The sequence below is a fragment of the Vipera ursinii genome (genome assembly GCF_947247035.1).
Source record: "Vipera ursinii genome assembly, chromosome: Z".
In the NCBI taxonomy this organism is placed as follows: Eukaryota; Metazoa; Chordata; class Lepidosauria; order Squamata; family Viperidae; genus Vipera; species Vipera ursinii.
This window is the reverse complement of record NC_139517.1, coordinates 28066785-28093293: the sequence shown is the minus strand read 5'-3', so window position 1 is coordinate 28093293 and position 26509 is coordinate 28066785. Positions and strand designations below refer to the sequence as shown.

The window sequence follows — 26509 nt, the reverse complement described above, 5'->3', positions numbered from 1 at the left end:
CAAACAGTGGCTTGAGAAGAATGTATTTTGATTGAAGAAAAACAGTACAATAATGCAGACTGCCTCCTCCTGCTCTGACCAAAATTCTGAGTCCCCTGATTGACCTGTAGCTCCTGGTTTTAGTATACAGCACCCATCTCTGAGGGGGTACTTCCAGATATGTGGGAAGTGCACATGGCTACGAATTCTGGAATTATAGACCAACTCTTTTAGAGGAGAATAGGCTGGGGAAGTTTTTGCTTTTTCACGCTGTTTTATTCAAGAAGCATATGTGGTAGTTTGTCATCAATTGTTGGCATTTATCTTTTTTCCTCATGTTTATTTTTGTTGTCTCATGCAATGAGCATTATGCAGACACAGATGATTGTGTGTGGAGGTTGGGTATTGTCCATGTTTCATTCCTTGCTTCTCATTTATAGGTAAGAGTAAAGAGGCTGAAATTAAACGAATTAACAAGGAGTTGGCCAATATCCGATCCAAATTTAAGGGTGAGTTCTTGCACTGTATTTTTTCTCCTTCTCCCTTTTCCAAACCCTCTTTTACTTTTTTGCAATATAATCCAGCTTTTTCTCACCACAAATTCCTGCAGCAGCTCTATCAGTGACTCAGTCCAGTTTATTCACTGTCTCTTGTTTTTGTTCTCTCACTCCCTTGACAACCAGGCTCCTCTCTAGCACTTTTCAGGCTGGTTTAAGCACTATCATCTATCTTGTATTATACATGTCACTGATGCTTCGTTGAAAGCAACTGTATGTAGCAGGTCTGTGGCCAGCAGATGAAGAATGGCCCTGAACTCAAGGTTGAAATGCTGAAAAGCTAACCTGTTCCAACTAGAACAATGAAGTAAAGTAGAAAATATCTGATTTTAGTTAGTATTGACTGTAACAAAACACAATGATGTCAAAATGGCGACATGCATTTATTAACATCATCTTGCACATGCTCTAATTGCTTGTGTCATACATTTGCCAAAAGTAGTTTGTGTATTTTGTGTAATGACACCATTACATATGTGCCATCATTTGCTCTTCCAATGGATGCCTGTAATTCTAAGCTCTCAAATTGAACTAGGAGTTTCCTGTCTCTTCTAAGTCTAAGAGTTGTTTGTGTTAGTACTCTACATACCAGTAGCACTATAAAGTAAATTCCCATCTAATGAAACTCAAGAGTTATTTCTCCCAGAAGCCATTTCCATTTAGCCAATTAGATGCAACTCTGTCCCTCCTTGATCTCAATATTGACTCAATTTCCATAGATCTGGACTCTTGCAGCACAATTCATATTGTTCTGGAGAGGAAATCCTTCTCCATCTCCTCCTTCATCATTCTATATAAAATAAGGCACAAGTGCTTCAGCTTGGATTAACAGGATTTAACAAGTGCCATTTTGTTGTTATCTCTTATTTTAAGATTAAGGTATTAAATCAGGGAACTGGCTTCTTAGAATGCACACTTCAACTGCTTATGCCGAAGGGGTAGCTAAAAGGGAGAATAAGAGCTCCAAAGGAGAAGCAGCAAGTTCAATTACTTCAGGCAAAACTTTCTTATCCAAAGTAGACAGCTCTGCTCTTAGCCCAACACAGAGTGAATTGACTTCACATACACACACACATGCACGCACACACATACATACATACATACAAACAAACATATGCTAATTCAGTCTTCAGATTTCTAAATAACACAATGTCTTTGTCTCTCTGTGTTTGAATCTATTTCAGAGTTTTGGTTCCAAACATCCGTCTCCATAGAAGTTCAAAAATCAAGAGATTCCTGGTTTATGTAGTCCCTCTCTGCAAATCTTATTCTTCTTCCAAACTGATCATAACCATGTTACAGTTATTCTCTTAAAAAAATCTTTAATAGTATATATAGCTATTTCTAGCGATATTACCTAGAATTTATAAAGGCATTCCAAATTATGTTGGAAATATGAACAAAGATTAATATTCAACAGAAGACAGAACTTTGATTTTAGGACCAATGGTTGCATACTTAAAAAACTGCCAGAAAGTTTATTTCAATATATAATTATTGCTGTCAGATTATTATATACATAAATATGGAAAGATTGAACATTTCCCACTGTGGAAGACCAGATGGGAAAATTCACAAAACCTGCTGAGATAACTAAACTAACTTTTTAATTAGAGAAAGATTTGTTACTATATTGACATTCATCAATTACTGGAAATCCCTTATCAACTTTTTCTTTAAAAAGGAAAATGATTTTATGGCTTTTGTGGTTGATGATTAGAAAGAACAAGTTATAGAAAGAAGGGAATTATAATGTAATCTTAGAGAAAGAGGTTTGATTAAAATTGTATAAATAACTGCCAAGTGTTAAATCAGAAACCACTTCTTTATATTTTTCATGTTTCTCTTCTTTTATTTTTATTTTTTCTATTTTTTTAGTCTGCTTTTCCTTTTTTTGTTTTTCCACATTTACTGTAGTTTTTTTCTTTGACTCTATTTCTTATTATATATAAAATTATTTTAGTAAACATTAAAAAAAGAAAAGAAATAGAAAGGAAAAAGTTATAAAGATCTTTGGATCTTGTTAGCAATTACTTCAGGTGTGGAAAGCCAAGAATGACATGTATAAAAGATCAATCAGTTTTTTTATTGTATGCTTGCCCTTAGACAAAATCTTGCTAAGCTAAAGCATTGTTAATGCCAGGAAGAAATTAGGGGGATCCTCTGTTGTTTCCTATGTAGCATCGATTCAAGTCTAATGTTTCTCTTTACTCTCCCCTCTGTTAATTCCATACCAGATTTTGTCACAGTCACATGTACATTTATATTTTATCCTCTCTCTAAGGTTATAACATAATCTTTTTTCCATAATCTATCCATTCTAAATCATCAAACACATAAATTATGTTAATTTTTCTTCTTTCAGTTTCCAGTCACTAATAAATGTAGTTATTATCCTTTCTCTTATCAGACAAGTTACTTTTGCCATCAGTGCTAATTGTGTCATCTTCACCAGCCATTCCTCCATTGTGGGTATAATTCATTTATGTGTCTTTAAATTCAAACTTTTCTGCCTTTTTTACAAGTCCATTGGACAGGATAAATTAACCCTTCATATTTCCCATATTTCCAACATAGATTTGAAGCACTTTCATACATTCTGGATAATTTTTCTGGATTGGTGAACTAATGTGACATCATTAAAATTACCTTTTAAATTATAACATAATATAAATCTTTCAGTCACATATTTTCTTATTGTTTCATCAGTATATTATGTCCAAAGTTCTTAACCCATTTGCATCTAAATCATTTTCAAGAAAGAACACTTGGTTGTGATTTCTCTTGGTTGCCTTTGATCCCCAATGCTTCCACTTTCAAATGTTTGATTGCCAACCTTTCCTTTACACTCATAAAAACATTTAGGACAACTGTCAAAATGGAACACAAGAATGATTTCTTACCCCAAAGTTCAAATTATACTACATTCATTTTCTTTTACTGTAAATCTTTCAATCATTGTTGGGGGTTGAGAGTGTGAAGGATCCAGTTGCTGTCCAAAATCGGTCTATAGATTGCATTGGAAGTGTGTTTTATAATATTCCTGGAAATAGTTTTATTTTTTCATTGATGTGTACCATATGAATGCATTCACTGATGTCTATAGATAGAAGCAAGCACATTTTTTATCAGAATGTGAATGGAGAAAAGGAGAACTCTGTGTTCTCGGCTTCATTGATCAGAGTAGCTAAGAATTGACAGGAAGTGTTCATCAAGGCCTTTGCTGTTTCCCCAGTGTGACTTCTGTAGTAAACAGAACTTCTAAACCCATTGGGGGCTTCATTTATGCCATTGGGATATCTGATGAACTAGAACTTTCCCAATCTTGGCATCCCAACCTAAAGGCAGAGAATCAGAATAGAATATTATGTGGCTTATAGTTGTTGTTATTAGTTGCGAAGTCATGTCCAACCCATCGCGACCCTATGGACAACGTTCCTCCAGGCCTTCCTGTCCTCTACCATCTTCTGGAGTCCATTTAGGCTCACGCCTACTGCTTCAGTGACTCCATCCAGCCACCTCATTCTCTGTCGTCCCCTTCTTCCATTGCCCTCAATCTTTCCCAGCATTAGGCTCTTCTCCAGTGAGTCTTTCCTTCTCATTAGGTGGCCAAAGTATTTGAGTTTCAACTTCAGGATCTAGCCTTCTAAAGAGCAGTCAGGGTTGATCCCCTCTAGGACTGACCGGTTTGATCACCTTGCAGTCCAAGGAACTCACAGGAGACTTCTCCAGCACCAGAGTTCAAAGGCTTCAATTCTTTGGTGCTCAGCCTTTTTTATGGTCCAGCTTTCACTGCCATACATTGCAACTGGGAAGACCATAGCCTTGACTATACGCACTTTTGTTGACAGGGTGATGTCTCTGCTTTTTAGTGTGCTGTCTAGGTTTGTCATGGCTTTCCTCCCGAGGAGCAAGCGTCTTTTAATTTCTTGGCTACAGTCCCCATCTGCAGTCATCTTGGAGCCCAGGAAAATAAAATCTGTCACTACCTCCATTTCTTCCCCATCTATTTGCCAGGAATTGAGAGGGCCGGATGCCATGATCTTGGTTTTCTTAATGATAAGTTTCAACCCAACTTTTGCACTCTCCTTCTTCACCCGCAACAAGAGGCTCTTTAGTTCCTCTTCACTTTCTGCCGTTAGAGTGGTATCATCTGCATATCTTTAGCTTATATTAGCCTCCTCCAAATTGGTTCTGTAGAAGAGTAATAGAGAAAAGTAATCTTATCAGGAATTTTGGCCACATAAAAAGGAGAACAGAAGATATTTCCTGTGAACTTGACTCCTGCTGAAAAAATGGCCTTCCGCTTGTAACAGAAGGCCAAGGTACTGTTGTAGCTGTCCTTTTCCCCTCCCTTGTAGCTGCCTTGCAGATGCCTCTCTCCTTTCAGCAGGGCAAGTGATCTTCTCCTGCCCCACTTCCCACCTCTCTCTCTCTCCTCTCAGGAGATAAAGCCTTGGATGGTTACAGCAAGAAGAAGTATGTCTGCAAGCTGCTTTTCATCTTCCTGTTGGGCCATGACATCGACTTTGGGCACATGGAGGCAGTCAACTTGCTCAGCTCCAACAAATATACAGAAAAACAGATTGTGAGTAAGCCCAATGGTAGTGCGATCTTTAAAAACAATCCTGAATTTTACTCGCTCATTATTTTGATTTTCCATGTGAAAAGTAAATGACACCTGATAGATTTCAGTGGAGAGAAAAGGCTATTAACAAATCTGTAAATTTATCTGGAAAATTCTGATTCTGAATTATGTGTTATATATAGATTATCCTATTCATCCCCCAATATTGCTATGCTGAGGTTTATTTAATTCTCCCAACAAATCTTTCAGTTTGAAGCAGAGAGGATAATTGGCACCTGATCAGTCTGGGTTCTACTAAATCTAGTCTGACCTTCTAACTATACTAGCTCCAGGAATGTACAGTCAAATGTCTGGGTTTATTGCAATATGCTCTGCCTAAAATTTAAGTAAACAAAACATAGCTGCTGCATATACATTTGCCTAAACAAACCATATTGTGATTTCATGTGATGGCTTAGTTTACATGTACTATGGCAATGCCTTCATTTCTGCAAGTTACTGAATGCAAAAAACCAAGTTACAGCACGCAAATGCACAACTCCTTCTAGCCTCACTTTCATAATCTTATGGATTGTTGCCATCCAGAATCAATGTTCCCATCTTGATTGTTACTTTATGTGAAGTAGGCCTCAGAGGAGATTTGAGATTTTTCCCTTTTTCCTACTAGTGTAACAAGATGCATTTTTTGTCTTTGAATTAGGAGCCATTCTGATAAGAAGATGAGAAGTATTATTATTCTCTAATAAAGTTGTAGATGAGCTTGTTGAAAGTTAAAAAAAGGAAAAAATACTCCCCATGCTTAGTCGGGCAGCTAATGAAAGTGCCAGAGGAAGTGCCCCTACAAACTTGTGTTCCATGGAAGATATCAACATTAATTCACTAGCACGCTGTTATCACTTTGGGGCATCTAGCCAACCTTACAACAACCCTTGTCTGCTAAAGAACAAAGTGATCCTCAGCATTCCGTTTGCCTCACTGAGGCAGGATTGTGGGAAATGCAATTCTTCCTAACTACAACTCCCAGCATTCCTGATCACAGCTATACTGGCTAGGCCTGCTGAAATTTGTAGTGCAACAAGATTTGGAGGATCATTGATTTTTCTACTCCTATAATAAAGGTATGCCCCTGGTTGTCTTACAGTGCTTAATTTATCTTTTATTCTTTCTGTTCCTTTTGTATCTACTCCTCTAGGGATACCTGTTCATTTCAGTGCTGGTAAACTCCAACAGTGAGCTGATCCGTCTCATCAACAATGCTATCAAGAATGACTTGGCAAGTCGCAATCCCACCTTCATGTGCCTGGCCCTACATTGTATCGCCAATGTTGGCAGCCGTGAGATGGCAGAGGCCTTTGCTTCCGAGATTCCCCGAATACTGGTGGCTGGGTAAGATAGAGTCAGTACAGGAAGGACTTATGGAGTAAGACGGGTAGTTTTCATTATGGTATTTAGGTATATCAGAGGCTGGTTTATTATGTATAATAATGCCGCTTGGGGTGTGTGTGAAAGCCCTAATAAGCAGGCATATACATAGAATGAAGGCTACTGCTAAGCTTGTAAGCCGCCCTGAGTATTCGGAGAAGGGCGGGATATAAATGGAATTAAAATAAATAAAAATAAATAAAAATCCCAGACCCTCCAGTTTCATTGAAGCTAAAATCCCCAGAATTTCCATCCAAAAGGAATAGTGAAAACCTCAGCAATTGTAGCCTGGATATACCCCAAAAGCCTGGGTTTGGGCAGATTTTAGCAATGTTCTGTAATATCTGGAGGTAGTACAACACCAAGGGTCTCTCAGTTGAAGCTTTTGGGAATTGTGGTTCAGCAGTATCTGAAAGGTCTCAGTTGCTCATACCTCAAATGGAGGAAGATTGCAAGAGATTCTCCAATACCTCAAGCAACAAGTATTTTCTCTATTATCAGCTGCCTGATTCTTGTATCTGGTAATGTCAGAGATTGAACCTAAAATCTCCCATTAGCAAGACATTATCATTCCTCTGATAAAATACCAACTATCTGACCCTTTTGTTTGTCCATATTACACCTCAGTGATACTATGGACAGTGTAAAGCAGAGTGCTGCCCTCTGCCTCTTGCGCCTCTACAAGACTTCACCTGATTTGGTGCCCATGGGAGAGTGGACCTCACGTGTGGTGCATCTTTTGAATGACCAGCACATGGTATGTTGTCTCTCTTGAGTTCCCTTCTTTGGACATGAAGTCATTTGTCACCCTTGCAATTTGCATAGGGTATGTCCTCCCAATTTATTATCGTGTAGTAGAATCCCTTCAATATTACATTCTTACTCCCTTAAATTCAGGAACCAAGCTATTAAAAGAAGTGTAGTCATGCTATATATGTGAAAATTTCATAAAGTTAAATCTTCCTAATTTTGTGACTTATTGTATTCCAAATATCAAGTTTATTTAGTTAATGTATGGTTTGACATACTGTACTTTATGGTTACAGAAAATGGTTTAATTTAATAAGATTAAATTAAAAACCTATCTGTTTGAGCAATCCGGTCTGGTCTGACGGGTTTTGTTTTAATTATTGTTTTAATGTAATTTATCTTCTGCATTTGGGCATTAGGGTTTAATTTGTTTTCAATCCCTGTATTTGTGCATTTTGATATTTATGTCCCTGTTCACCACCCTGAGTCCTTGGGGAGAAGGGCGGTATACAAATCAAATAAATAAATAAATAAATAAAATTAATAAGAACACAGGTTACAATAGTCAGACTTTTATATTGACCTTCTTCCAACTTGATGCCTTTCAGATGTTTTGGTCTTCAGCTCTCATCGTTCCCATCCTAGCTGGTGTCCTCACATAATGGTCACAGTTGGGCCTGGCTCACATAGCAATAGGTCACTAAGCAAAAATCTTGTCATTCCACTGTAGTTATTTCCTTTGCAGTAGTTAAGCAATTCACCTGTGATCATTAAGCAAGACATTACATGACCACAGTCTGTGATTTACTGCCAGTTTCTTCATTGATTGCTTGTTACAGCTCCTATAGACGTGGTCTCAGTTTTCCATCTTTCTCCCTACACCTCCTCACAATACAGGGTGTGGTCACAGCTGCTGTCAGCCTCATTGCTTGTCTCTGCAAAAAAAATCCTGATGACTTCAAGACATGTGTCTCTCTAGCAGTGTCCAGGCTCAGCAGGGTGAGTGAAGAAAGGAGAAGAGCCAAGAATCCATTTCTTTGCTTAGTATCATTGCACTGCCATGTTTTGTTTCAGCATTATTTTAACATTTGTGAAAAACCCAAAGGTGCTTTTCCAAAAGACAACTGGACTTCCTTGTTTTTTTCCTTGAAAACAATTTTCTTCTCATCCAAGAAGCTTCTTCATTTCTAACTCAATGGTGGGGAATGGAAAGATATATATATTTTTGCAGTCATCTGGTCATTAGCGCTTTAAGGGTCGGTTGTTAGCTCTCTTGAGAGTTGTTGAGGCCACTTGGGGGTTTATCTGTATCCTCAGAGGCACCTGATTCAGAATGCAAATGAGTGTGGAACTTCTTGGGACTACTGAAAGGACTGGAAGCAGAAGATAGGTGGTGTGGTATTCCTTCTCCTCTTTTGAGTTAGGGCTGTTCAGTTTTAACATAGATGGCCTCTTTGACCTCTCTTTCAAACCAGTGGTCCTCTCTGTCCAGAATGAGAACTTTGCTGTCTTCAAAAGAGTGTCCTTTGTCTTTCAGATGTAGATGGACTGTCAAATCCTATTCTGATGGGCTTGTTCCCCTGTGTTGTGCCGTGTATTTGTGAAGTGGTTGTTTTGTTTCTCCAATGTACAGATCTGCATATGTCTCACTGCATTGCACTGCATATAACATGTTGTTCAGTTGTGTCTGGGTGTTTTTGTGGACAAGCTTCTTCCTTAATGTATTCTTGGTTTAAAGTGCACGCGTATGTTATATTGGTTCAAAATCTTTCTGAACTTTTCAGATATTCCTGCAACATGTGGAATGACATCATTGATCCATTTGATGTTCTCTTCTTTGCCTGTTATAGAGGAGTTCCTGCAGATGTTTTAGTAGCTTTAATGAAGATCCATTTGGGATAGCCACAAGTTCTGACGGTTTCCTTGATGTATTTTTGTTTTTCTTTTCCCTCTTTGCTGGTAGGCAGACTGTCAGCCTGATGGTGTAGGGTTCTGCTCACTCCCAGTCTGCACTTCAGTGGGTGGTGAGAATCAAAATGTAGATATTGATCTCTCTGTGTCTGTGTGTGTGTGTGTTCTGTAAACTTCAGTGTTAAGCCTTCTCTCTTCCTTAATATGTACTGCACAGTCCAGGAAGGCCAGACTATTTTCCTTAGCATCTTTCTATGTGGACTTAATGTTCCTGTCCACAGTGTTGATGTGTTTGGTGAAGGCTTCCATTTTTTTTATGAATTCGTATAAAGGTGTTTAGGGCTTTTGTTTCTACTTCTTTCATGTAGAGATTGGCCACAATGCGGGACCCCATGACACTCTGATTCAGGTGACTCAGAGGATACAGATAAACCCCCAAGTGGCCTCAACAATTCTCAGAGAGCAAACAACTGACCCACAGTGTGTCAGTGAGGGGATGGCTGCAAAAAAATATAAATTTCCATTTTCCACCATTAGAACTGAAGAAGCTTCTTGGATGAGAAGCAAAATATTTTCAAGAAAAAAACCCAAGAAAGTCCAGTTGCCTTTTAGAAAAGCACCTTTGGGACAACCATGATCTGGATGATTGAGAATCTCCAAAGACATTTGTGATAGAATTTATGTTGGTTGGGAAACCATAACGATCCTGGAATCCACTGTGGCTAATTAACATTAACAATTCTTTATTCGGTTATAGATCAGCAGGAGAATACAGAAATCACAGTTAATTAAAATAAAATACAAAATAAGGGAAATAAATATTACATAAATATTCTAGAATGTCTAAAATATTATGGGGGCTTAGAAGCAAGTCTGTAGCATCAGATGGAGACCACTGAGTAGTATTTGACTGTAGACAGAGAGATGGAGTCTACAGAGAGATATAATAATAGCATTTTAAGATAAAGCAAATCAGAACGAACAGCTTATTTAATAAAAAGTGGAAACAACAACACCTGGAATGCTCCTGTGTGACTAATTAAGGTGTCTGTGCATGAGGCTGCAACATCTTAATTCTACAAAGAAAATACAGTGACTGTTCTTTTTCCCCCTTGTGCGTTCTATTATTTGTTGGGTGTGGATTGTCTGATACAGAAGTTGAGCTTAGATACCCAAAAGAAGGCAGTGAGGATTGCAGACTAACTTGGGCAGATGACAGAGAGGACAGCATCCTAGTCATGGCTGTGATGAATGGCTTTGTCCTCCTGTCACTGGATGGTGGAGGGACAAAAGGAAGGGGTCTTTGATGTGGAGCCTTAATCATTTCCCTTGTTCAGAGCTGTGAGCTTGCCTGCTTTGGAGCAAATATCTACTTGAGAGCAGAGCAGCACCTTGAGAACATGCACAGTTGCCTATAGGATGTGGAGGAGGATTTCTTGGAGCTTCTCTCATACGTTTTCCCCATTAATGGCAGCTTTTCTTCCTGGCTGATAGCTTCCTCCATTCCCTCCTGCTCTTTTAATTAAGACTGTGCAAATTGTTAACATGTTGCAGTGTATGCAATATTTATTCAGACAAAATACAACGTAATGGTAGAGCAACAGTATATATGGATATGTAGAGTTTTGTGTTCTCCAACTTCTTCCTGACAAAGCTAAGCACACCGTTCTTTGTTCTTTTGCTGAACGACACGCCTGCCTTCTTTTTTTGACCATAATAGTAGCTTGGGAAGTTGGGGCCTTGAATTGGGAGTAGAGGTATAAGGGCCATCTATCGTCCTACAGTTTGCCCCTGAGTCTTGTGATATAGCTAGTTTTAGGGAGTTGCGAACGACAATTTTTTGTGATAGTGGCATAGTGATCATTGGGGAATATGATTGTTTTGATAGACCAGATGTAGAGATTCTGACTGACTCTCTGGGCTGCCCTGCTTGTATCCTCTCCTTTCAGATTGTCTCTTCGGCCTCCACAGACCTCCAGGACTACACCTATTACTTTGTGCCAGCCCCTTGGCTCTCAGTCAAGCTTCTGCGGCTGCTGCAGTGTTACCCTCCCCCAGGTAATGAATGCTCAGTGAAGTCAACGATAGCACTGGAATATGCCGGCTTCCTGGTGTAGAATATTTGCCTGAACCTCTTGCTGATTTCCTTAGTAAAAGGCACAGAAGCGACACATCCTTTTATTATTAGTCTGTTTTACCTCTTCATCACAACAGCAATTTTTATTTATCACAGGATAATTGACTGCTTTGAATGCATTCTGGCAAACAGGATATGAATTTAATAAATAAAGTTTTTACTTAAATCTCTTTTCTAGGCCTGTTTAAGGACATCCCTTTTTCCTGCTCTATTAATGAGCCTGCACAAATATGGTGCTCGTGCCCTTCCTATTCTCCTCTCCCTTGGCATTTGATGAAGGAAGAGACCCTGATAATACCTCTTATTTTTGTAGTATTCCAAAACCACTGAGCTTTGGTTGCATTGCCCTGTGGGGACTTTCAGAACAACAGAACGGATGGCCATATCGATCCTCAGGGGGTGGGTGGAGAGATATGATGAACGACTTATAGGGACTAGGTGTTCTGTTCCCCCCCCCCCTCCCAGGGTACAAACAGACAGACTAGCAGGCATGACTAGCAAGGGTTAATTCCTCAGGCTTTAGTAATTGCCTTCTGATAAGGCCTTGGCAGCAAAATACAAACAGTCAGCCAAAATAAGCTCGTTACCTCAAGCGTCAGCTGGAATGAGATAACTTCCAAACAATTACTCAAAATAAGTCCAAGCAAACAGTCCAGAAACAGAAGTACAGAAGCGTTGTCAAGAATTCAGGCCAGGGTTTCAAACAGGTAATAAATCCGACAGACTTCTGAAGATGTGACCAGAAGTTGATTAACTTATTGTTCGTCACAAAGTCCTGAGAGCAGCCACACCCCCTTTTGTACCTTGTGGGGTGTGGCTCAGTGACTCAGCTAATCCCTGACCCTCCTACTCTTCCTACGCTGCTGTAAATGCTTGGCTCTGCGCCGTTCTTGGGGATCTAGCCATGATTCATCTCCGCTGCTCTCCATCTGCTGCAGCTGCTCTGGCTCACTCCCAGCCTGGCTAATCACAGGCTGCTCCTATCGGCCTTCAGATGGAGACGGAGGCCTTGCCAGAGGGGAGGGTCCCGGAGAGGGAGGCCTTGCCAGTTCCCATCATCCTCAGAGTCCTCTTCCTTGGGTAGGACAGGCTCGGGGGTCAGGGCCACAACACTAGGATTCTTACTTATTAAGCTAACGCATCCCTCCAAAGTTGCTACTCTTCTACTTCGTACTTTGTTTTCTCTGCAGAAGATGCAGCAGTGAAAGGGCGCCTGGTTGAATGCTTGGAGACTATCCTCAACAAGGCTCAGGAACCCCCGAAGTCCAAGAAAGTCCAGCACTCCAATGCCAAGAATGCCATCCTCTTTGAAGCTATCAGTCTCATCATCCACTATGACAGGCAAGCATCTAAGTTGGTTTCGAGTACTAAAAGTCTATGAGATTGGAGCTGGGAAATACATTCTCTTTCAAGGGCATCCACGTTGGCAATTAATCCTGTCCTCCCTGCACCTCCAGAGCTGCATTCATATCCTGTTCTCCATAATACTCTGCTTCTCCTCAAAAATGCTCATCTTGTTGCACAACTAACTTTTTGAATAGCTCCATTGCTACTGTTGATACATTGGAGACCTTTTGAAAGCTAAGTTGCAATGGGATGGTGGGGCGAGGATACGTGTCTTTGCAACATTTGAGGAGGGGAGAATTAGCCAAAAGAATTCTCCTAAATGCCCCTCATCTCAGAAGATCTTTTTTTATAAAGGTAATTTGGTTTCAATTGATTGTTACAAAGAAGCAGATTAAAAAATCTGATCAGTTGTGAGTTTTCCCAATTTGTGCAGAAGGAACAAGATCTGGCTTAGACATCAGTAGGCTAAACAGAAACAACATAATCTCTCTTTAGCCCACAGACCCAAAATTCTTCAGTATTGCTTTGATTGATCCAAACCTCTGGGGAAAAATATTGTGTGACTTTCAGGAGTTTCAAATTAAATGCGAGCAGAATCAGAGAAACCAATAGAACCATTAAAACCAAATGAAAAAAATAAGAAAGAGTGGTTTTATAGAATGAGCTGGGTTGCTGGCACACTGGAAAAGTGGAGAGACTCATAGTCAGGCTGAGCTAGATACAGAATACTCCCTGCTGCACCTACTCTGCAATTAATCCTGCCTTCTTCTGCAGTGAACCTAACCTGCTGGTGCGTGCATGCAATCAACTAGGCCAGTTCCTGCAACATCGAGAGACCAACCTTAGATACCTAGCACTGGAGAGCATGTGTACCTTAGCCAGCTCTGAATTCTCACATGAAGCTGTCAAGACCCACATTGAAACAGTCATCAATGCTCTAAAGGTCAGATTCTGAAATTGCATATGCAGAGCAAAATGAGAAAAGCAATTTTCATGGGGAGTGAAGGTGTAAGACTGAGAGAGTGACTTCCCCAAATTTCTCAGTTCTGTTTCCAGATAGTGAGGGAGAAGGCAAGCTCAGTCACACAGCCATTTCCCAAACAAAGTTCTTTAGTAACTTCTCTGCTATTAAATGTAATTTCTATTAACAGTGAATGAAACATTTATACTATGTGTCACAATCTTAGCACCTCATCCTGGATTGATGGTAGGTAGGCATGGTTAAAAGAGGTTTCCATTCCAGCCTTAAATTACAAAAAGGAACAAACTATGAATTCTGGGTTGCATAAGGAACCCCAGCCTCCAAATTACACCACTAAAATTCATTGGCAGAATTTTCAGTCATTCAATTTTTAGCTTTTTTCTCAGCAAATAATAGGTGAAAATGCATCTGTTCTTTAACACTCCTTGTAGCCATCTCAGCACTACCATATATATGTGCATGAAAAAAATGTGGCCCAAAGCTTGCTCATCTCTGCTGTAGAGCATTGGGAAACCTAGGAAAAACTCAATTGAAGTCAAAAGGAAATACTCAGTAGTTATGTAGAATTTACAGTCATTTTGTCAAATATGGCATTTGGAGTTAGAAACCCAAAGTTTGTACTTTTCATTTTGATCTATTTGATTGTTTTACAAAGCAGCTTTCTAGCATTATCAATGTCATTTTAATTACTTCAATATACATTGATGAAATGTCAGACGCCTGGTAAAGATCCAAGAATAAATTTACTGTGTTTAGACTTTAGTATCCTGCTAGGTTTTTTGTTTCTTTCTATAGTTCAAAAGGAAGTTAGACAAATCCTGAAAATATTGGCAATGGGGTCAGTTTTTTTAAAAATAGATATGTATGTGGAGTTAAATCATATCTGCATTTATTTGCCACTTGTTTATTACATCTACATATTGCTGCTGTAGTCTACAGGGATCCCTAGATGTTAACACATAATTCAAATATAACGAAAATTAAAATGTCCACAAGTGCTAAACTAAAACAAATTACACATTACTTCCTGTTAACTGAAGATAATGTTCTCTAGTTCAGGGCTTTTCCACCATTTCACCGATTGTACCACTTTTAGAATATGGCAATATTCAAGTACCACCAGTCGCCTAGCAAGGTGTCAAAAACTTGATGACCAACCCCCCCCCCCGGAAAAAAGTATGTAGTACAGGTAGTCCTCACCCCCTTTATATCCTCTCTTCTCTCACCCCCTTTAATATCCTCTCTTATCTCACCCCTTTAATATAATCTCTTTTTTCACTCCCTTTAATATCCTCTCTTCTCTCACCCCCCTTTATTATCCTCTCTTCTCTCCCCTTTAGCAGGACCCAGGCCACTCCCAATCAGCTGGAGCTGCATGCGCTGATCCTGCTGATCCTGGGCTCTCCACAGGACCCAGGCAGGCAATGCCTCTCGCAGCTCCAGCTGAATCTCTGCCTGAAGATTGCGTGAGGCCACCTGCCACCCCCAATCAGCTAGAGTTGCGCGTTTTGATCCTGGGCCAGTTGACTTTCCCACAAGCCTGTGCGGCGCTGCTGCTGCTTCACCTCATCCACTTTTACACTTTTTTTTTACAGTGCTCTTTAACCTGTCATATGCGTAACACCTGCCAGGTACCAATGTACCACTAGTGGTACGCGTACCACCGGTTGAAAATCCCAGCTCTAGTTAATCCCCAAATGACTTTGAAGAACTCAGTTTTAATCAACTATGGCAAGATTACCAAGCTGCTCTAACTTCTAAAGTAAGACTGTCTCATTACTCCAGAGACATAGGTGTAAAAACGTGTCTTCAGGACACAGCCCCCTTTCATCTCATAGGAGAACTACCGGTAGCTTTTTCTGGGAAGAATGCATCAGAAGTGTTGGTTTCAATAAGAGAAGCAGTCCTGCAAGTACCTGGCTGCCAAGACATGTAGCGCTTTATTGATTGTAAACGTCCTTTGATTTCACCTAGAAACGTAACTGGAAATCAGTTTGCACAAGTCATAGAAGAAACAGAATCTTAACAGAAAAAGTTAAGTCTATAGTGAGCGCTGCTAGTTGAGTCCTACAACTATCTACTACTTGAGTCTGACTAAAAATTTCTTTCTTACTGAAAATTCTGTTTCATATACAGAATTTACAGTATCTAGATTTTAGGAACCACATTGCTGCATTGCCATAACCTCTGTTCCTTTTGTTGTCTTTTGGGAATTCTTATTAGTTTAATGATCAGTAATGGACTACAAAACTGAGATAACGGGAGAAAATAAGAAAGAGAAAATCCTATTGAAAGGGCTGGTTCTATCTTTTAAATATGACATACTTTTCTTCCTTTTGCATTGATCTCATTAATGCATTTTGCGACCTGTATCTGCTTGAGTTAAACTGGAGGTGTAATTGGCACTTAATTAATGCTGAAGGTAAAAAGGTCTTGTCTCTATTTAACCTCCATCTCCTTTCACAGACGGAGCGGGATGTGAGCGTGCGCCAGCGAGCTGCCGACCTTCTCTATGCGATGTGTGACCGTACAAATGCCAAGCAAATCGTCTCAGAGATGCTTAGCTACCTAGAAACAGCAGATTACTCAATCCGCGAAGAGATTGTGAGTAGGGGTTGCCAACTCATTGGGAAGAGGAACCTGGGTCTTTTCATCTCATTAGATTGCAGAGAAACAAAATGCCTGCCTCAACATGAAAACTGATATGGAGAGGGCAGACCAGTTGGGAGTTGGCAGCAACATTTTCTTTTTCTTCTGTCAGGTACTGAAGGTGGCCATCTTAGCTGAGAAGTACGCAGTAGACTATAGTTGGTATGTAGATACCATCCTCAATCTGATCCGCATTGCTGGTGACTATGTGAGTGAGGAGGTGTGGTACCGTGTCATCCAGATTGTCATTAACCGGGATGATGTGCAAGGTTATGCAGCCAAGACAGTCTTTGAGGTGGGTGGTCTTGACTTGGGACATTGGCTATCCCTTCTTACCTCTCTAGAGTTTTGAGGAGAAGGCTTTCTTTTCCCTCCCTTTGTGAGTATGTGAGTCTGGTTATAAAAACTAGATGGATTGTCCATTCTTATTTCATTGTTCAAACATATGTGACCATAGATAAGGAATAAGGACTGAGCCTCTTCAGTGTCTACAAATATTTATTGATGCTAGGGAATAAAATTAAGTGTTCTAAAGTAGATTACGGCTGATTGTCAAGGCAATATTATGAACTTGGAAGGTATAACTATTGAGCTTTATACACATATAGTTTTGCAGTATGTTTGATGCTGAATGTATATGATTCTGGAGTGTCAGAGTTTATCAGTCAGTCTAAAAGAGTCTGAAAAACTTGATTAAGTCTTTGATCTCATGGGATTGGTTAGGAAAATTGCTCAAAGAATATCCAACCTGCTCTTCTTTATAAAAGCAATGATGTCATAATAAACAAAAATAGGGGTTTATTTTCAAGTTGCATCTACCGACTGCCCACCATGCACTGTATTTGCTTTTATTTTTCTAGGCCCTCCAGGCTCCTGCTTGTCATGAGAACATGGTGAAAGTTGGAGGCTACATCCTTGGGGAATTTGGGAACCTCATTGCTGGAGATCCCCGTTCCAGGTGGATAATATGAGAGGAAATGGATTGACCTGGGATAGGGGGTAGGGTGGAGTAAGGTGAGATAAGAGTGGCTTCTATGGAGGGAGGGGAGAGAACAGATGCTGGGATTGTATTGGGACTGTAGCATTCAGAATTCCCAACCAGCCTGACTAAAGAAAATTCCAAAAGTTGCAGCCTCAGGACATCTGGAGGGCTTCATCATTCTCTTGTTTTACATATTATGGGGCACTTAAATTAAGGAGGATTGTCCCATTGTTCTTTGATGTTGTGAGGAAATCCTATGAGAATGCTTCCTTCACATTTCCTCACCTGAAGTTCTCAGGGGCTCTGACTCATGTTGTCTCTGTTCTCCTTTCTCCACTAGCCCTCTGGTTCAATTCAACCTCCTCCACTCCAAATTCCATCTCTGCAGTGTTTCTACTCGGGCCCTACTTCTCTCTACCTACATCAAGTTCATAAATCTCTTCCCTGAAACAAAGGGCACCATTCAGGAAGTTCTACGCTCAGACAGCCAGATCCGCAATGCTGATGTGGAACTGCAGCAACGTGCTGTTGAATACCTCAAGCTCAGTTCTATTGCCAGCACTGATGTCCTGGTGAGGGAAGAACTGAGAGAGGGGTACCGATAGCCCCATCTCTCAGGGAAAACAAATTCTTATTTTTTCCCCCCTTATAAATAGTTGCAGCCATAATCTGAGAAGATTCGGAGAGCATTGGAAAAGAGAAAACATGAAACTTCTCTTTTGGTGGAATGAAACAAAAGTGTTGCATTTTTGTACTTGGTCCAAAGCCAGTTTTTACCCTTTTACCTGATAGTGGAATGGGCTGGGGTGGAACTTCAGTTGAATATTGGCCTTTGAGAAGTGCATTACAGTGATGCCTCCAAAGGAAGTGGAACTAAAATTTCTAGCCTATTTGTTTTCCTTTAAGGAGCAGAGTTGGGATTGAAATGCATTGCCTACAACCAATATGTGTCATCCCAAAAAAATATAATGCAACTATTTGCAATGTTTGGAGGTTTAAAAAGTGCAAAATCACACTGCTGGAGGGAGGGGGATTGTCTAAAAGAGATATATGGGGAACCTCTGTGACTTTCAAGCCACTTACTCTGCATTAGAGACGTTCCAAGCAGATGACTAGTCCATTGCAGAACAAACATCATAGAGAAAATGGATGGCTACACAGGGCCGGTATAATAAAGCAGATAGTTCTCATGCAGTGGGTGGACACATTGTCTTCAGGATTTTTTTTATTATTTTGTGTAACTCCCAAGTTCCAGTCTTTTCTCATAAGTACAGGGTTGATTGACAGGGCACGTTGGTACTTGTTTCCAATTTTCACCCTTACTGCTTTAGGCTACAGTACTGGAGGAGATGCCACCCTTCCCTGAACGTGAATCTTCCATCTTGGCAAAACTGAAGAAAAAAAAGGGTCCTGGGGTTGGCAGCGAGTTAGAAGATGGCAAGAAAGATTCAAATTCTGAAATCAATGGAGGCATGGAGCCCTCAGCCAGCACTGCTGTGAGTGCAGGGGAAAAAAAAGACAGTGCTGGAAATGGAGAGTGGGGAGCTTGGAAGGCTCTGTAGAAAGAAAAAGGATGCTGCATGTGAAGTCTGTGGGAAGGGGAAGCACAGGGAGTAAGAATTATAAGTTCTGATCTCTCACAACCCCTGTCAGATTATCAAACATGATTTTTCATGCCCTACTCATTTCCTTCAATTACACCGACATTTTGGTAGGTACGATACGAAATTTTAGTAGATGTTCTTCGATTGTCATATGTAATTTATTGTATCGTCCATAGTAGCATTCCTTTCTACTCCTGCTTGGTCTTTGCCAAAAGCTAAATTCATATCTCGGAGGGCAGACAAATGAGTTGTGTTATCTGAGATTTAATTTCAAGTCTAGTTTGCATTTTTTTTTATTCTTTTTACTGTTTCCCCTTGCCTTTCATGTCAACTGAACATGGAACTTTTGCAAACATTTTAACAGGGTCATTAAATCCCACAGTAAAGAACTGTAATGAAACTGATATGGAACTTCCAGGAATACTTTAACTGCAGATATTTTATCTTGACACAGCACAGGAGTAAAGGACCCAAGAGCCGATCTTTATTCCTGTTCCTAAGGTAGAGATAGATAACCGAGTTCAGTTTCTAAGTTAGGATCAGGAAAACACTTTTTTCTGCCCGTTACTATTTTCTTCCTCTTGCAGTCAACGCCATCCCCATCTGCCGACTTGTTAGGTCTCCGAGCCACACCAGCGACTGCATCTGGTGCCCCTGCCCCCACTGGCAACCTTCTAGTGGATGTTTTCTCTGACAGCCCATCTACCACAAGTGGCCTGGCCTCTGGTGCAGAAGAAAATTTCCTAAGGTGAGATGGTGACTCAGGTCCAGGCTGTCTTTGCCCCAAACTTCCTAAGAAACAGAACAGGGATCGACGCATTGGATCAGCCTAAGCACATCTTGTTGTCGAGAGAGTGCCAGTCTTTTCTAGACAACTTCTGGGAGCTCAGAGGATTACAAGAGTGATTGCTCTATCTATCCAGAATAGAGATTCTGATCTATATAACTGCCATGGACGTTGGTGAGGAATGAATCATAGTGGTTGAGTGCCTTATTCCATGGAGAAAGTTCCAGCTCAAAGGATAAATCATCATCTGCTATCTAATCTGAGTAGCCGTTGATGGGAGGGCTTCTTGTGCTTGAGATCCTCATCCAAGAGTAAGAGGGACAAAGTAGGTAGATATATAAGTGCCTGTGTTTGTAATAATTACCATGTTATACATACATCTTTGGAAAGAATAGGCAAGATTGAACTACGGGTGTTCACTTACGAGTAGCTTGGGAGTTTGGGGCTTCCTTTGTAAAGATGGGCAAGTAGCCCATGTCATTTCTCACGGCTTTGCCTTGTTCTCTGTCTTGTGTGTGAGTCTCTCTCTGTCTCTCTCTCTCTCTCTCTCTCTCCCTCCCTCCCTCCCTCCCTCCCCCCCTCTCTCTCTCTTTCTCTTTCTCTCTGCTGCCTTTTTGGAATGGTTTCCTCTCTCTTTTTCTCCTTTCCACACTTCTAACCTTGGACGAAACAGTGACTTGGAGGCAACTCCTGAGAATCCTGCATCCCTGTTGGTGGAGGGTTACACAGAGTAAGGGGTTGAAAATCAGTCTCTCTCTCTCTCTCTCTCTCTCTCTCTCTCTCTCATGTGATGTGTAGAGATTCTCTATACAAGAGCTTATAAATGTGCTCTAACTTTGTCCCATTTCTGCTCTATTCAGTATCACTGCTCACCCATATGCTTAGAACTACCTCCCAGAATACCTGCTCCATGCCTTCCTTTTTTCCAAATTCTGCATCAGAATCCTTTTTTTAAGAAACTTTGGGGACATTTTTCTATTCCCCATATTCAGCTGGAAATAGCCAAATGTAAGCATGTGCTACTCATAACTTTGGCATTTTGCTTCTGTTTACCCCTTGATTTCTTTATGATTTCCAAGATAAAATTTAGAATTAAGATTGCAGGAGCAAGAATCTGTCCATTTGGATATTAGAAACTATGATACACTTATAAAATAATGGTTTACATAGAAAAGGTGAGTGGAGTGAGAAACACTCCAGGGCATTCTTGGTGTGTTGCTAGATTAGGAGGAGACAGTCTGGCCATATGGAATGTCTAAGTCAACCATAGTTGCCAAAAATCATCAGCAGGTTTCTTCTTACTTGAGGTGAGAAAAAATAAACATTTTACATAATGGTACTCCTAAAACAGTCTTGACATTGTTATAGTAACAAAAAAAGAGGCCACCTATTTTCTGTGATACCCACATATTTACTAAGTGCTTCCTTGCCTCCCACCCCATAAAGAACAATCCTTACTTACCAGAAAGATGCTATAGCCCCGTGGTGGCAAACCTTGGCACGGGTGCCAAAGGTGGCACGCAGAGCCCTCTCTGTAGGCATGTGCACTGTCGCCCCAGTTCTAGGTCTTCAGCTGGGTTTTATAAAATCTTTTCACTTTAGGCCTCTGCCACCGTGTGCAAGAAAAAAAAAGGTTTAAACAATCAATCAATTTCAACTTCCCGCAGGGGGAAAAAAGATCTCGCAAAGTTGGAATTGATTGATTGAACTTTTTAGTTCCACCCATCTGCTGTTACCGCTGCAGCCACGCCCACCCAATGGGCCTCGCCCACCCGGCACCTGATGATACACAAGTGGGTTTTGGGTTGCAGTTTGGGCACTCGGTCTCTAAAAGGTTCGCCATCACTGCTATAGCCTGTAGAGTTTGCAATCTAAAGCTTTTCCTAAACCACCATTTGATCTAATCCTAATCCCTAACTGTTTCAAACTCCTTCTGTGCTTCATATGACCAAGAACTTCAGAATCCAGAACATGGAAACTAGAAAGTCAAGCGCCTTTGAGTAGAAATGAGAGAGCCATTGGTTTGCTTCAGTGTGAAGTAGGGCAGATTATGGGTTTCAGACATAGGAAATCTCTTTCAAGGGACTTGAGTCAGACAATTCAGAATTGGGTTTCTTAGGATTGAGAATAAATTGTGGTATTTGAAGAAGTCAGGAAATCCAGATTATGCATAAGGATTTCTAGATGACAATCCATTTGAAGCAATACTTTAATTAGGTCAGTTCAGAATGATAGAGAATGTACCATATATTGGAAAAACTCTTGGTCCCCATAAATGTTGGACTTCTTTTCTTTCACTGGCTTTTAAATGTGAGGAATGTGAATTTGTATTCTTTAGTGAAAATATAAAAGCATAACATATAAAAGGTAGCTTGGCTCTCATCCTTTACAGCAGACATGTCAAACACAAGGCCCGGGGGCCAGATCTGGCCTGCGAAGTGGTTTCATGCGGCCCGCGAAGCCATCCTGGAAACAGTGAGGGAACGGCCCCCACTGCCTGGGCCCTAGCCCAGAGACCCTCAGATCTGTCCCACTCCTGCCCAGGCCCCCATAGGCACCCTTGATGCGAACGATGTAGAGCTGGCCACGCCCACCCAGTAGGCCACGCCCACCCTGGCCATATCCACCCGGCCCCCTGAGGGCAACCGCAATGCTGATGCGGCCCTCAATGAAATTGAGTTTGACACCCCTGCTTTACAGGGTCAGGAGTTCAGATGTTGTTGGATTACTGCTTCAATCATCTCCCTAAAACCTGGTCTGGGGTGATGCAAGTAGGAATCAAACAATATCTGAAAAGCTAGGATTTGGAAACCTTTCCTTTTCTGGTATTTTTCAGGAATACTCCACAGTTCTCCTTCTGCCTTGGTACCTGGTCCGTGGCATGTTCTCTCTATGTTTAGATGCGTGTGGTTTGATTCCCTCTTCCTTTTCACTTTCTGATACTAACATGGTGCTATACCAGGTGACTCATCTTTTCTGCTCTTTTTCTTCCCTGCCTCTGCCAACTGCTGGCCCCTTTGCTATGCCCCTTCACCACCACCAGCTCAGGGGGTGCTGCTTCTGTCTCTGAGGACTCTGCTTTACCTATTGCTGAGGCCGATGAGCTGCTTCACAAGTAAGATCCTGGGGTAGGACTGCGACTCCTGGATGCTGGGATTTGGGGTGGGGACTGGACTAAGTGCCGCTCCCCTTTGACATACGCATGGTATGGCTTCCTCTGGCCTGAAACACTGATGCTAGAAACCTCAGTCGACATCATTCCCTGTTGCATAAACTTCACCTCCAGCAAGCATTCTCCAGATGGGATGGTTGGGGAAAAATTGGTCACCTCTGCCTAGTAGATAAATTTTAATGCATGAGCTTAAGGAATCAACAGGTTGAGCTCGATATCTTAGTGGAAGGAAGGGATGAATGAATGGTTTTATATCATAATTGGTAAATGTGGGGAAAGTGGCTGACATTACCAGAGAAATGTCATGTACGTTTACAAATAATAGGTAGTCTCTGCCTGCTTCTAATCAAATCTTCATGAACTATCACAGGTTCGTCTGTAAGAATAATGGGGTGCTCTTTGAGAACCAGCTGTTGCAAATTGGGGTGAAGTCAGAATTCCGGCAGAATCTAGGTAAGTATTTCTAGTAGGTTGAGTACAATAGGCAAGTTCAGATTTGTTCAAGACTCTGAACAACCATGTCCTTTGTCCTTATATGAGGACAACCTTCTTTTAAAAAATGGATACATTATAGACAAGAAATTGAGTTGAAGACTGGAAGACATATTGTATGGCTAGGTGGATATTAGGTTTATATATTTATATATTCTGGTCTCAACATAATATTTCTGTGAGGAGCCAATATGAGGTGAACAGTTTTGTGATACCCAGTTTCTAGTCCACACACAGCCATGAAGCTCAAGAAAAAAATCTTCTGTATTCGCTAAGTTGTTTGTTCTAGACAGTCAGGCAAACAATTAATGTATATGGCTGCCCATACTATTTGCATGTAATTCTGGTAGGCACACATAATCAAAACTAAGTTCAGCCATCAAAAACCAATTAAAAACTACAGTTAAAAGCTACAGTAAAAAGATAAAGAGAGAATGCAATCTAAACTTCTACACCGCACAAATCATTTAATCGGCTTCACATTTCCATGAGATTCCCAAGCCCAATGACACATCTTAAGTTTTCAGAGTATTCTGGAAGGCCAGCAGAGTTAGGGCCTCTCTCATCTTGGGGAGTAATAACATTTCTGAGGGTGGGTGCCATGGCAGAAAAGGGTCTCTATTGGCTCCTGCCCAATGAATCTCCTTGACTCAAAGCATGCCCCTTCTGATAGACCTGATGGAATGGGTAGATTAATTGGAGAGAGGCAGTCCCCCTACAGTGTTAAGCACCCCGATACTTTCCCCTTACAAAAAGGTACAGCGGTCATTGCTAGGTCTGGCTTGATCTTTACAGCCCTTCCCCAGACTCTATAACTGAACCCCATCTTGCGTAAAAAAAATATTTCAAATCAACTTTATTGTGTGATACCGCTTATCAGATGTTTCAATTATAGTGCCCTAAGACAGGAAGGTTTTCTACTCTGCATGTTGTATCCATTATCTGCACAAACACATTTAATAAATAATGGGTTAATACTGAATTAATGCATTTTTTGGATTTGCGCAATCTGTTGAACAGGAACCAAACAGAATGGTTCATACAACTCACAAAGCCACAAGTAGCAAAAATGAATGAAGCCTAATAGCATTTTAAGATTTTTTTTGTGTCTTATTGGCTTGTGTGAATCCATAGTCTTTAACTGTAACAGTTGAAAAAAGAGAAGAACATTTTGCCTAACTTTCATAAACTTAAGCAAAAGAGAGAAAAGGAGGAAAGGAATTGATAAATAGAAATGACAGTTTCTAGCACAAAGATACGTTGGGGTGGGTGGGGGAATGGCACAGCCCTAATTTTGATGGATTGTGAGAAGGATGTATTCTTTCCAGTCTAACACTAGCCAAATGGGACTGAATTCACAAATTATTTAATTGTAACAGTTTGTGTGATTTATTTAAATTAAATCAGGCCACTTTTTTTTGTAGATTAGTTAATCAATGAACGCAGTAATCTTTGATGGCACCACAGAAATATACTTTAATAATAGTTAAAATCTCAGAATAATTAGATTTTTTTGGTGAGATGTTTAGTCCCTCAAAAATCACACCATATTGTTTTTACATTTACTTTGGTTTGGGGGTTCTCTGATTGATACCAGAGTCATTGCAATATCAACTCCAGACTTGATTATTGTCTGAATTCAGACACTTGTAATTAAATAAACTATGATGTAATGCAATGTATGGGCCACAGATATCCCATAATATATTTCCATCCTTCCAGGCCGCATGTACCTTTTCTATGGGAACAAAACATCCGTCCAGTTCCAGAGTTTCACCCCAATAGTCAGCTATCCTGGTGACCTGCAGAACCATATCCTTTTATGTGTGGTGCTAGCAGTGAGAAAAAGACGACTTTGCTGGGGTGGCTTCCAAGTCCTCAGATTTTCTGTTTGTGCACTGCTCAGAAGCTCTGCTAACCTTTTCCTTAGCCCAGTGCACAGCTCAACATTCAGACGAAAGCAGTGGAGCCACTGGTGGAGGGAGGGGCTCAAGTTCAACAGGTCCTGAACATTGAGTGCCTGAGCGATTTCACGGAGGCCCCCCTTATCAACATCAAATTCCGGTATTGTTGCTTGACATCTCAGCCTAATCTTCAATTCTAAGGAAGAAAGAGTTTCTATATTTGAGTAATCAAAGGCATTCCAAAGTGGCTATGGTCAGACCTTTGTGCTTGAACAGAGAATAATGAAGAGTCAGAATCTGAAAAGCTGGAGAGGGTGGGCCAAACTAAACAAGCAATACTTCCAATGATCACTAATTTGCATCTTAATCTTTGCCTTGACAAAGCATTTGCTTTGCTTCATCCCTGTCCCCCACATTTCCGTGAGCTGCATTTTGTAAAATTCCATCAGCCACAAATTTATTACATTTCTGCTAATTATTTCAAAATATGCTTAGACTGGTCAATATTCTAGAAAGCCCCCAACAGAAAACAATCCCCCAAACCTGCTTCCACTTTTGATAGTCAGGGGCCCCTAATCTTAGGAAATGGGTATAGCCAGTAGTTAACACTAACCTCATTCTTCTTGCCTTTATCCCCCTTTTAAAGTTGTCAGTAATGTTATCAAATAATATGAACTCATGGGTCTGTTTGTCCTCATTTCTTATTTCTGATAGCTATGGTGGGACATTGCAGAATCTCACTCTCAAATTGCCTATCACTGTCAACAAGTTTTTCCAGGCAACAGAGATGCAGTCGCAAGACTTTTTCCAGCGCTGGAAACAACTCAGCTTGTAAGTTTTCACAATATGGAATATCTGGAAATGAGGATTCACAAATTATAGTCTGTATATAGTCCTCGAATTATGACCGTAGTGGAGCTTGCCCATTACAGTCGCATGGTCATTGAGATGATCTTGCTTAACAAACTTTATTCTTCCTGATGTGGCTGTTAAACAAATGTGAAGGTTGTTAAGTGGAGCAGGAGATGCTTTGTAAGTGGACAAAATCAAGGGAGGCCTAGAGTAGGCCCAGGTCTGCCTGTCCTGGCCTCCCAAGATCTCCCCCTTCTCGAGATATCCCATTCTCTGTTTCTTGCCCTTGAAATCCCCACAATCCTTGGCCCTGTTTTCTCTCTTCCCACTGGATTCCCAAAGTCCCTTTTTTTCCCCAGTCAGGTCCCCATAGGCCTTTCCCCCCCCCCCACCC

At 40.7% G+C, this 26509-nt stretch overlaps 1 protein-coding gene across 3 annotated transcripts in view; it reads left to right on the top strand.

Annotated features, from left to right (window-relative positions):
• The window catches only part of AP2A1 (adaptor related protein complex 2 subunit alpha 1), a 35655-nt gene that overhangs the window by 5684 nt on the left and 3462 nt on the right, over positions 1-26509 (top strand). The window contains exons 2-21 of one of the 3 annotated variants that reach the window (XM_083378495.1): positions 420-488; positions 4982-5124; positions 6317-6510; positions 7174-7303; positions 8194-8295; positions 11157-11265; positions 12535-12685; positions 13466-13634; positions 16140-16277; positions 16435-16617; positions 17183-17280; positions 17645-17876; positions 18636-18800; positions 19496-19656; positions 20369-20425; positions 22739-22810; positions 23238-23320; positions 25082-25172; positions 25301-25423; positions 25978-26094. In XM_083378495.1, the coding sequence (XP_083234621.1) occupies positions 420-488; positions 4982-5124; positions 6317-6510; positions 7174-7303; positions 8194-8295; positions 11157-11265; positions 12535-12685; positions 13466-13634; positions 16140-16277; positions 16435-16617; positions 17183-17280; positions 17645-17876; positions 18636-18800; positions 19496-19656; positions 20369-20425; positions 22739-22810; positions 23238-23320; positions 25082-25172; positions 25301-25423; positions 25978-26094 (2587 nt within the window). The remainder of the gene's footprint in view (positions 1-419; positions 489-4981; positions 5125-6316; positions 6511-7173; positions 7304-8193; positions 8296-11156; positions 11266-12534; positions 12686-13465; positions 13635-16139; positions 16278-16434; positions 16618-17182; positions 17281-17644; positions 17877-18635; positions 18801-19495; positions 19657-20368; positions 20426-22738; positions 22811-23237; positions 23321-25081; positions 25173-25300; positions 25424-25977; positions 26095-26509) is intronic. The other 2 variants (XM_083378493.1, XM_083378494.1) reach the window with 2 other exon arrangements.